Source organism: Hippocampus zosterae, chromosome 1 (genome assembly GCF_025434085.1).
Source record: "Hippocampus zosterae strain Florida chromosome 1, ASM2543408v3, whole genome shotgun sequence".
Lineage (NCBI taxonomy): Eukaryota > Metazoa > Chordata > Actinopteri > Syngnathiformes > Syngnathidae > Hippocampus > Hippocampus zosterae.
Window position 1 is genome coordinate 6,552,853 of NC_067451.1, and position 12,357 is coordinate 6,565,209.

Genomic DNA, 12,357 nt, shown 5'->3' on the forward strand with positions numbered 1-12,357 from the left:
AATAATGGCATGCAACCCCAAGTAAGGGAAGTAAACTGGGCATGTTGAGCTCCCCGGAGAGAAAAACGTCAACGCTCCACCAGAAATTTGTCGTGGTTGCGGCCATACATTTAAAAGCGACGTCGGGGTGCTTGTTTGGGCTAGGGTTATGGGTTCGCGTTTAGTCTTAAGACTCAGGTTGAGTGATTGATAGGTTCAGGGGTTAGGACTTGGGTTTATGTTAGGGGAGCTTTCGGATGATCTGAAGCAGTGGTCCCCAAACGTTTTCCTGTGAGGGCCACATAACTTTTCGCTTCTCTGATGGGGGGGGGGGGGGGTCGGTTTGTAACAGCAAAAGTGTGACTGCAAGAGTACCTAGACATAAAAATGTTTTGTTTCCCAGAAACCCACACAAAATCAAGTAACTTTTTTTGATACACTCGCGGTATTAAAGACGTCTTTCTTCTCGGGACACACCACCTCCGCGACAGCATTCATGCATTTCTTGACAAACTCTCCATACCGCTGCTTGCTATCAGTTGAGCAAACCGAAAGCTAGCCCGAACAGATGGCTGGTTCAGCTGAGCTTGGCGGACAAATGTATTTTGCTGACCCGACGTTCCTCTTTTTAGCATTGACAGTTTGTCTGCTCTCATTTGCCCATGCAAAAAATCTTACTTATTGTTGTGACGGGATTCATAGTGTCTCCGCAGATTGTATTCTTAGAATACCGCCACGGACAGATGAAACAGACAATCTTTTCTTTGCATTGGAAAAAAAAAATGTTTCTCCATTTTGGGTTAATTTCCCTGTATTCTGAATATTTTTTTCTCTTACCTCACCTTTTCGCCATGATTACGCTCTCTTTGAGAGGGACGGGTTTAGGATTCTTTTTTCTCTGCACAGACCGCAGAAGGATGGAACAAATGTCACGTTATATGTGTTTATGAAATTGTTACGAGCTAATAGTTAATCATGAAAATAGTTCTTAACTAAGGAATATTTTATTGCAAAAGCCAAATTTTATGATAAAATACAAATATACATAGATGAAAAATAAATCAAAAGACTCTCTGGTATTGTTCAGGGGAAGTGGGGTCGGACCAAATGTGGAGGCGGGCCGGATTCGGCCCGCGGGCCGTAGTTTGGTGACCCCTGATCTGAAGGATTGGGTTTGATATATTCCCAGGGTTAGGTTTTTGGTTGGTAATTCATCTTGTGGTATAGTTAAGGTTAAGGGATTAGGTGTAGCTTTAGTGTGGAAGTCTAAGGATTCGTTAAGCTAACATTAGGGTGAGTTTAGGATAGGAGTTTCGGTTAGTGTTGGAGGAGCGAGACATCTAAAATAGGATAGATACGGGCTCTTGAGGACCAGACCCTAGTTTAGGATCACATTTAGGTGAGGTTAAGGATTATGGGAGTGGAATTATTTGGGTTAGTGTGAAGGGCTAGTTTCGGATTTGAGTTGTTATACGTTTCGAATGAGGGATTCTGATTATATTTAGTTCGGTCTCTCTTCTGTTTTGGGGACAAGATGAGGGGTAGGGTTCATGGTCAGGTTTGGATTTTCTGATTCGTTTTCATGCCATTTTGGTTCGAAACAGCCATTTTAGGCTTTTTGTTTCCCCAACCGCACAACTGCCACGCCCTGCTTCCTCCGCATGTGAATTTGCCCAGGTAGCTTGACCTGTATTGATCCGTGTTCTCCCCTGACATACTGTGGCAAGGTTATGGAGCAACGTGACAGGCTCATTGGTGATTTTCTGCAAGCCGGAGGCAAGTTCAGATTGCCGGTAGCAAAGCAAAAAGACAGCATAGCGCTCTCTCGCTCTCGCTGGCGTAAGTTAAACTTTCATCCACTTTCATCTATAACTGCTTCAAACAACAAAGAGTCTGCCGAAAAGTGGTTAAGATTGAATGACTGTCTGTGTTTTATGTGCTGTGTTGTATTGTTTTGTTAATATGACTTCAAGATGGCGCCGCGACACTGGCTGCCTTTACAGCAGCTCCGAAAGTTTTTGTTCTTCTACTTTCGTCCTTTCAGAACTTTGCTGCGATCAATTGGGAATTCTCCATTGTCTCTCCATTGTGAGATGAATAAAGGTTTTGTGATTCTTATTCTTATTCTATTATTCATGAACACAAAACATTTAATGCGTTTGTCCGAAGCAACCTCTCTTCATCCTGCGGGGGTAAAATGACACAAGGCAACTCTTGCCAAGATCCATGAAGTTTATCCAGGGACAAACTGCTTCTGGGAAGACGATATAGCCCACGGGTAGCTCGGCGGTCATTTTCTCATTTTCAAAGAGATCGCCCTGGCAACACAGGCAGATGAGTGATGGTGTCCGTTGGTAAACATAGCGCCCTTATATATCTGCGCCAGCGGCCTAAACAGCCTGCGACTTTACCGCCTCCTCCCTCTTTCATTCCCTGCCTTCCTCTCCCGCCTTGGCCATCCATCCTCCTCAAGATTGTTTTTTCATAGCTGCAGTGCTGCGGCGGCGTTGCGATTGAGACCATCCCTCTTCCCTCCTCTCTGCGCTCCTTTTTTCAAAATGTTCAACCAGGAACCGAACCGGCTAATATGACAGACGCATGTGTCTATTGCGGTTGGAATGTGAGCAAGTCTCGTCGCGGATGTCAGCGCCAATCTGCTACTCTGCTAATTTCTCTCAATTGGTCTGAAAATTATTTATTGACGACAAATAACGTGTCTCTTTTTTCCCTATGCCAGTGACACATAGTAATAGACAGAAAAATGAAATGCTTCTTCACGACATGGCAAACTGGACAATGAACCAGTTTATTGCCGATACGTAAATTACGTATTGCGTAAAATAACATCGCCTGTGCCTCAGCAAGATGTGACTTTTACTGTTGTGGCTAACTGCCCCACCACAGAATCCAAATGGTACGGTCCCACTTAAGGCATCTGAAGGAATGCTGATTTCTCGTTTAGCTTTTCTGTAATCGGCAGCGGAAGCTAATTGCAGCGGATGTGCAATTAGCATCTTGTAAAGCACTTGAGCCCCGATCACGAAGCCCCTTTACATCCAGCCAATGATGAACACGAGTCAGTCCCCCCCCCCCCCCCCCCCCAACCCCACGCCACTCAAATGAATCACTCGCATGTCCGCCTTTTCATCCGCCATATGAATGGCGATGGGGAAATGGCTGTCACAGCAGCCATAGCAGCACAAAGCCCCGTGATTGCAGTCTAGATTCGGACATATTTTTTTTATTTTCTTTTTTTTTTTTATACAAATGTTCTGGCACAGAACACTCATTGCCTGATTAACATCTTTTTTCTGCTTCCTGCGTGGAGAAAACAGCGCCTTCCTCTCACTTTGTGTCCATATTCATTCCTATTTTTAGCCTAAAATAGCTGCTCAACCACTCAGCGCGATTTAAAAAAAAATGCTCGTCAAAGCAAACTTGCAATTCAATTAAAATTCACTGCCACTGCATGACTCCTATTACAATGCCATATGATTCCTATTTAAGATAAGATAAGATAAGATATCCTTTATTCGTCCCACACTGGGGAAATTTACAGCCTCCAGCAGCAAGAATGTATGTAGAAAGAAGAAAGGAGAAAGAGAAAAAAAAACAACAAACATCTTTCAATTAATACAATATGAACACAAATGGATAAATCGCAGTACTATTTACAATTCCCCTTCACATCATTTAATTATTATTATTATTATGATTGTTATTTTTTATTCATCAGTTCATTTATTGCATTCCGAGTGTGTTGCTATACAAAGAATACGCCACATTATTTATCACCGTATATACTGTATAAGACATCACATTTTTGCCATGACGCATGGATGTCGTTCGTGGATACAGGTCAGTTGTGTGAAATGTTCCTCTGCCGCCTCGGTCTACCTTTGGAAAAGTAGCAGCCATGCACTTAGCAAGAAATCAGGTCACCGGCGGGATTAGCGACAAACTTGAGCAAATCCTCTCAAACTGCGAGTGAACCCGAAAACGGCGTCGCTTTGCATATTCCAGACCGACGGAATAAAGCGGCGGGCGGGCGGATGGGCATAACGGAAGCGCTATGCCCTCCGCATGAGCCAGGATCATAAAAATAAACATCATTAGGCGGGAGGAGACCTCGACGTGAACCCGCGCTGAGGCGGAACGTGGCGGAAAACAAACATGCTGATTTATTTGTGGCGCTGTTTTGGATAAAATATACATGGGACTTGGCTAAAGCGGGTCAAGAAAGTGGACCGTCGTCAAACAATGGCAAAAATGAATGCTTGACCAGAATCCCTCTCAGAATGTTCTGAACTCCTGCATGGGCACTAGCGTGTTGCTGAGCGGAAAATTGGACTGCGATATCGTAATCGTAATTTGAGCGTCTCAATAATGTAGTAAGATTTTTTTTTTCAATCAATGCATTATTCTGCAATAATTTTGACCAGTGATCATCTCAAGTATCGCTAGCATCTGCGATACTCGATGCGAGTTTGTTGGCTCGTGAGGCAGTATCAGACAAATGCATTTGTTTTATTGGCCTTCCAGCAGTTCTGCCTTCTGCCATTTGTCATCCTGACCAAAAGCCCCGCGGCACCAACGTCCGTTTTCTTCGGTTCAATACGAGTCAGGGCCCGAATGAAATGGAAGTCGCCCTCCGGTCGCTACAACAATGAGTCCTTTGCAAGCACACTGAAATGGAAAAAAAAATAGAAGGTTTACCACCCACTTAGGATCAAATTCATATTATAACCTCAACGATAGCAATGTCACGTTCAGCAACAGCATCAAATACTGATAGCTTGCGCAATCCTACTTTTACTTTTACCGGTACATTTTACAGTGCAGTATTGCGACACCACCAGCCAATAACGTTGTGATTTTGATTGTAATCTTGAATGGTATCAATGCACAACTATATACTGATATCAGGGCTGCACGATTATGGCCATAATGATAATCGCGATTATTTTGATCAATATTGAAATCACGGTCATTGATGAGACTTATTCATCATGGAAGGAAAAACATCAGCGTTTCAGGACTTTTTTTTTCACTTTTTTTTTTACAAACACACTTAAACACATACAGCACATTGAGAAGAGGTGACGCAAATATATTATACAAACATTCATTCATCCATTCATCTTCCGAGCCGCTTGATCCTCACAAGGGTCGCGGGGGGTGCTGGAGCCTATCCCAGCTGTCTTCGGGCAGTAGGCGGGGGACACCCTGAATCGGTTGCCAGCCAATCGCAGGGCACACAGAAACGAACAACCATTCACACTCACACTCACACCTAGGGACAATTTAGAGTGTTCAATCAGCCTGCCACGCATGTTTTTGGAATGTGGGAGGAAACCGGAGCACCCGGAGAAAACCCACGCAGGCCCGGGGAGAACATGCAAACTCCACACAGGGAGGCCGGAGCTGGAATCGAACCCGGTACCTCTGCACTGTGAAGCCGACGTGCTAACCACTGGACTACCGGGCCGACCCTATTATACAAACAGTATTTTTCAAAACAACAACTACAATAACACACCAAAAGAATTCTGTGATATACTGTAGCTGGACAACAAACACTGAACTGCGATATTGCGGGCTTTACTGTAGGGATATGATTTAGTGATATGATTTATCTTGTGATATTTAATGGTGCCGTATCAATATTCCAGAATGTAACACTGATATCACACTGAATCATGTCATCTTAGATCGCGTAGAAGCCACATCAACGCATCAAATATTACTGTGAACTTTTTTGACATAGTAGCAGTTCACCAGGCATCAAATATGAACATTATATTCATTTAAATACTGTACTTGCATTTGATGGTGCAGTAGCATGATACCATGATATCAGTGTACCAGTATCAAATGTTGATATCACGACGAATTTTAAGATTATGTGGGACAGTATAAATGTCTCAACATTAAAAAAAAAAAAAATCAGTTATTCAATTTATCACATCTTTTATGAACCAGTTTCCATATTCTGGCATCACTCATTGATATCATCAGATATTGCATCGATATCTTTTACATGTACAGGATCAACATAATTTGCGATGAAAACCTACGGAACCCCAAAAGTGACATGGAAGGAGGAAAAAAAACGTTGCGTTCCCCAAAAGTTTGCATTCCTTCGTGAGATAATGATATTTTTTTTTTGTTTTTGTTTCGCTTCTTTTTAAATGGTGTTTATATACTTCTGGGTCAGCTTGACTTATGTAGACTCTCATGCACGGCTGATTGAGAGACGAAACTACTTCGGGGAAAGAGAGACTCATTGAGGAGGACTTGGAAACCGTATTTAAGCTCAAGAACAGATTTAACGTATTTGTACTTTAAGCCAATTTTCAAATAAAATTTCATTAAACTCACCCATGGGTGTAAACCCTCCATGATTATTGTTTTCAATTACGCGGAAGATGACACGGAAGTACATCAAGAGTATTTTTTAAAAAGCGACCCCTTGCAAAAAAAAAATCTTTGCGAGGAATGCAAAACTGCAAGGGAATGTAAAGTGTTTTTTTTTTTGTTTGGTTGTTTCCATGTCTCCGTAAAAACCTGATTATCCAATGTCACAAGGTCAGTTGCGCATGTGTCACTCTACCTGCATGTTTCTGTCAACGCTTGAATTGCAAGACCTCCAACAAGGTCCTCGTGAGGCCTTTCCACACATGCTTGCTTTGGCCCAGATTTCCACAAGGAGGAAGTAACGCCCAAAAAATTGAGGAGGGGAGACATGTTTTTTTCAATCATGGAGGGAGTATGCCCCCTGGTGGAGGAGAACATCAATCACTACTACAGAATGCATTTTGAGCATCCGCATTCCGCAGGGCTGTCAAACATAATTTCATCCTAGTAATGATTTGTTTTGTTTTGGCTGTGAACCCAAATAAATATATGATTGCTTCATGATACATATAATGAGAAATTAATTAATTACACGTTTTGAAATAATAGACTAGTAAAAATTCAAATGTGTTCAAATATTACATTTATTTTTAAAGGTGTGGTGGTTACAAAATGTGCTTACAGTATCTCCGTTATTAAAGGTGAAGAAAATTTGCAATTGTGAGAGTTCAGCATGACACATGAAATCGATCCACGTAATTTGCTTTCACGGACTACAGAAAACGATATGGTGGGCCGGATCTGGCCCCCAGTCCTCGAGTTTGACATCTGGGGGAATCACCCAAAACAACAACAACAGACAACAACCAAAACGAAACACCCCTTTGCCCGAATCTGCGTCCGTGACCACTAGCGAACAGGATGCTACCTCAGAACTTCTTAAAATGCAGAGAAAGTTCCAGATCGCTGGAATTTCTCCTGCGATTAATTAAGAATCTCAATCAATCCGTCGTTGATCGGCCATTAAAGGTTAAGTCATTTGTCATTTAGTAATAAACTCTCAATTTCATCTGTGCTGTATGTTACACACATTTATCCAATCCAATCAAGCATTTCATTTACACTTTACCCATACAACAAATATCAAAGCGCTATAATACATTTAAAAAAATTAAAACATTCAAAAATGACGATAAACTAAGGTATTATTGCCCACACAATTGAAAAAAGTAAAGTCGAGATTCTGATTTAATTGAAAAAAAAAAAGTTTAGTACAAAAAAAAAGTAGCCTATATGTATGTTTAAAAATGAGAACATCTCTAATTCGCTATTTTTTAATAGGATTCAATGTAACATGCGCATTTATTTTTCTGGCTAGTGTTGTAAAATGCTATTCGGTGATTTTGCTATCATGGTTGACGAGGATCCACAGCATTTCTTTTTGACTTTTCATATACTGTGGTACTTTATAGTAACTATGCAACGAGCAAATGTTTGCCCTAAATGTTAAGCATTCAGCGCAATCTGTTATCGTAAATAACTTGAATAAACCGAAATGTTTGATTGACGTGGCAGGCGTGTCGAGGCGAAGCAGCTGTCGAAGCATTTCGCTTTAAGCTAACTTTGTAACGTGTTCAATTCGCTCGACCGCCAACCGTCAACTTCATTTACACGATTATTTACATCCCTCCTTTGTTTTCTTTGCAAAGCGGTCGTGGCAACGTTTAAATTCCACATCATTCCAAGTGAAAAGTTTGTTCCAACCGGCGAAGCGAATTGTCACTTACGCAAAATTGAGTCCACCGCCACAACTTCCGATTGGTTGTCAAAATAAAATAAAATTGGAAAGTGAAAAAAAAAAGAATCAAAAATTTAATACATTTGAAAAATCTGATCTGAATTAAGAGTTGTAAAGATGTTTTTTGTATTCTGTTTTAGCACTACTTACTACTAGTACACCTGAAATGTACATAAAAACTGTTTTGTTTTGTTTGCTTTAATGGTTTTCATGAAGATCTGTTTGTGAGTATGTGCGCGTGTGTTTTAAACACACACGCACGCACACACGCACACACGCACACACAATCTTCATTCAAATCTGTGTTGCTGCCCATGGAACAGCCATGACTGGCATCATACATTTATTTATTTTTAAATCACCCTACAAACTCTGCAGGGTTTTTTTTTTTAAAAAATCTTCTGTAGAATACGGTTCCTTTTCTGACTTTATTTCTTGAATAATGTATTACATACACAATTTCATGGAATCAAAGACAATAAGAAAACATATTTGCATCGGATTTATTTTACAACATTTACATGTTTAAAAAAATGGACACGTCAAGACGATGGCGTCACTTGTCAGTGGCAAGGCGCTTGTACATGCCAGCACTGCACAAAAGTTCCTTTCCATGCAGGTACGAAAGGTCTCGGATCACGCCGGGGAACGAGTAGGCGTCCAGGGGAGGGCGCAACGGGAACACCGGCATCACGCCCGAGGTGACGTACGGCGTCATCAAGCCCGCCATGTTGGTGGCGTTGGCTGACGAGTAGGCCAGGCATAAGGGATTGATGCCCAGGCGATGGTTCAGCCCGTAAACGCCGTCCCCGACGGCGGCCGGCGGCGGAATATAGAGCGGCGCGAAAGCCGACTTGGTTGGCCCGAAAGAAGGCCTGACGGTCGGATCATCGGCGGGTTTGACGCCGTCACCTTTCCACAATCTGCCACTTGGCTTCGGGGCGTCGCGTTGGGAGTCCTTGGGTTTGTCTGACTCGCTGCCCGACTCGGGATCCGAGGACGACCGCCGCGGGCTCTCGTAGAGATACTTGCACAGGCGCTCGTCTGAAACAGGAAGCGGCGTCTTCCAATCAAGTTCGGCAAATGCACAGAATTCTGAGCAACAAATGTCAAATTTCTGACAAGGATGAAACGTCATAAAGCGCAAAACATCTCATTGGCACAACAACACAAATGCAAGGAAACTAAATATTGCTGGCCGGTAGCAATTTTTTCCACCAGGTACCACCATCTCAAAAAGTGCCACAGTGACCAACATCAATTTGCAGCAGGGGTCCCAAACTCAACTTGGGGGCCGCTTGAAATAGACTGGATGTGTCTGGGCCACGTCAAGTATTCCACAAAACAAAAACAAAAAAAGGACTCCTAAACCAATCTTTGCTCTTTCTCATCTCTCTGGTACTTTGCAACGTATAATTGAATCATGACGTCTGATCCCCCCCCAAAAAAATGTCCATCTCCTGTTATTCTTGAAATTGGCTGTTCTTGTCGCCGATTTCTCTCGTCTCAGCAGCTTTTAAAAAAGACATGATTTCCTCCCCACTTGGTGTCACTTCAGTTACGTTTTGTCGAAAGCTGTCATTAGCCTGAGCTACGGGAGCCTAGAAGTCAGCGGTGTCAAACTCATTTTTGTGGCGGGTCACATTGTAATTACCGTTTCCCTCGGAGGGCCGTGATGACTGAAACTGTTTAAAGAAGTCAAGAATAATGTTTTATTCAATTATTTGTTTAAGTAACTTTTGTGTTTGGGAACAAGAAAATGATGACAATACTGTATGTCACTGATTTATTACATAAGAAAATTTGGTACAGATTTTAGCAAGGATCATGGAAGTTGCCATCTTTGATTTGTTTTTGCAAGCCACTTAAAATGATGTGGTGGGCCACATCTGGCCCCCGGGCCTTGAGTTTGACACCAGCGCTGTAAGTGATTAAAAAAATACTTTTTTTTAAATAATTTTTTTTTTTTTTAAATCACATACATACACCAAACACCCACGGTCACACTCACAAGGCTGCAAAAAATACTAATAAAATAAAATAAAAATAAAAAATAATCCTGAGTTTGAGACAAAAATACTAAAAAAATGAGGTGGTTATTTTGCTCCTAAAAATCTATATTTAACATTTTTGTGAACTTTTGCAATATTACGCAGTAACACCGCACTGTTTTTTTCCAGGAAGAAAAAAAAACCCTGTAGGAACTCCATTTAGGTTACATCAAATTTCTCTCAGTTCTAAATGACGAAACGCAAACTTGGATCTACTTCAGTTAAATACAACTGAACAAAAAAAGTGCACAGTTGTGTTCTTGTTGTCCGCACATTTTGTGGGCACACGAACATTCAGAACTCACCGTCTTTCGAGGCGTCATTTGGCAAAACATCCAAATCTGGCGGCTGGCCAGTGGCGGCACGCACGTCGGCGACGAAGGGCGGCCCCCCACCGGTGTACAGCATCCGGATGTCGCGCGCCTCGCTCTCCTCCTGCGCCTGCTGCCTCCTGAGCGCCACCTGGGCGGCCATGACACGCTGCCTCTCGGCGATGAGGGTGCACTTGGCGCACACGCAGTCCCGCCAACGGCAAAAGCGCTTGTGGCCCTTCAGCGCCGACACAACGCCGTGGTTGCGGCAGCGGGCGCACTTGGGGGTGCGCGCGTAACCCCGTTCCAGCGAAGCCCGAAGGAAGAGGGGGGGTGAAGGGCGCAGCAGGTCGTGGGCGCTCAGGCCCAGCGGTCTGGCGCTGGCGTCCATTTTGTGAGGAGCGTACGAGTGGAGCGGGCACGTTGAAGCGGCTGCCCTTTTAAGGCGTCTCCGCAGGTGGTGCCGAACGTAACCAGACACGTTGAGAAAGCCTCGCCCCTGTTCATTGTTTAAAAAAAAAAAAAAAAGTTCTTCATACATAGCCCTGTACTGTAGTACATCAGTTTTCGAAAACGCTTATCCACATTATGGTGACGGCTAACCTGGAGTCCATGCCAGAGTTTATTTTTATTCATTTTACCTTTCTTCATCCAGGTATGGCAATTGAGAGGAAATTTTCATCTGCAATACCCATGTGAGTGCAGACAACAGAGTGCCACCGCCACCAGCGTATCCTTCGCCATCCATAGTTACACAGATTTTTAAAAAAATTTTAAAAATCCCCCCCAAAACACTGTTCAACAATTTATTTATTTAAGACGCAAGTAACATTTTCAAGATTAATTTTCCAGGCTGATTTCGAATCTGCCGTTGCTTTTTTTTCTCTAGCACATCAAGTTTTAATAATAATAATAATAATAATTATAGGGGCGGCCCGGTAATTATTAGCACGTCGGTGGTTAGCACGTTGGCTTCACAGTGCCAGGGGTACCGGGTTCGATTCCAGCTCCGGCCTCCCTGTGTGGAGTTTGCATGTTCTCCCCGGGCCTGCGTGGGTTTTCTCCGGGTGCTCCGGTTTCCTCCCACATTCCAAAAACATGCGTGGCAGGCTGATTGAACACTCTAAATTGTCCCTAGGTGTGAGTGTGAGTGCGAATGGTTGTTCGTCTCTGTGTGCCCTGCGATTGGCTGGCAACCGATTCAGGGTGTCCCCCGCCTACTGCCCGAAGACAGCTGGGATAGGCTCCAGCACCCCCGCGACCCGAGTGAGGATCAAGCGGTTTGGAACATGAATGAATGAATAATAATAATAATATCGTATGTAATACCAGTTAGTAATCATTTATGGGTTAGCTTAGGGTTTATTCAGGGTTAGAATCTTTTTTGAAAGGTCAGAGCTATAAATGACAACACTTGCTAAAGTCCGTATTGCGCAAGCTTTTATAAGTCAAACTGTTTTCATCTGCATTTATGGAAGATTTTTGGTTGGTGTCCCCCCGCCTTCCCCCAGCCCCGCCCTCCCTCATGCATTTCATTAGCCGTCAGTTATACGCGGCTTTTAGAAGGGGGTAAAAACAAAACAAAATATAAGCAATTGCTACAGTCATGGATGCTATTCCTTCTGGAATCTTGAGCCTCTTGAAAGGGGCGGACGGAACAACCTCCACACCAACTCTGGACCCCAAAATAACTGCTATCGGCAAATCCTGTTTTACATCAACATCAATCAAGAAATAACAACCGTAATATACGATCCCTGTTCCAAAAAGTTATTTCAACAATCCCACACGTTATTACTTACTGGTCTGGCTTTGTTGATAATCTACACTGGGGAAAAATCTGGTCTCTCCCATACAAATA

At 42.9% G+C, this 12,357-nt stretch overlaps 2 protein-coding genes across 2 annotated transcripts in view; both read right to left on the bottom strand.

Annotated features, from left to right (window-relative positions):
* Positions 1–12,357, bottom strand: part of mfsd8 (major facilitator superfamily domain containing 8) — a 375,281-nt gene that overhangs the window by 297,310 nt on the left and 65,614 nt on the right. The gene's annotated exons all lie outside the window — the stretch shown is intronic.
* On the bottom strand, positions 8,624–11,003 carry LOC127605243 (doublesex- and mab-3-related transcription factor A2-like). Its single transcript, XM_052072712.1, is given in 3 exon segments — positions 8,624–9,178; positions 10,491–10,929; positions 10,932–11,003. Coding segments are annotated over 3 exon segments (999 nt in total). The 3' UTR covers positions 8,624–8,690.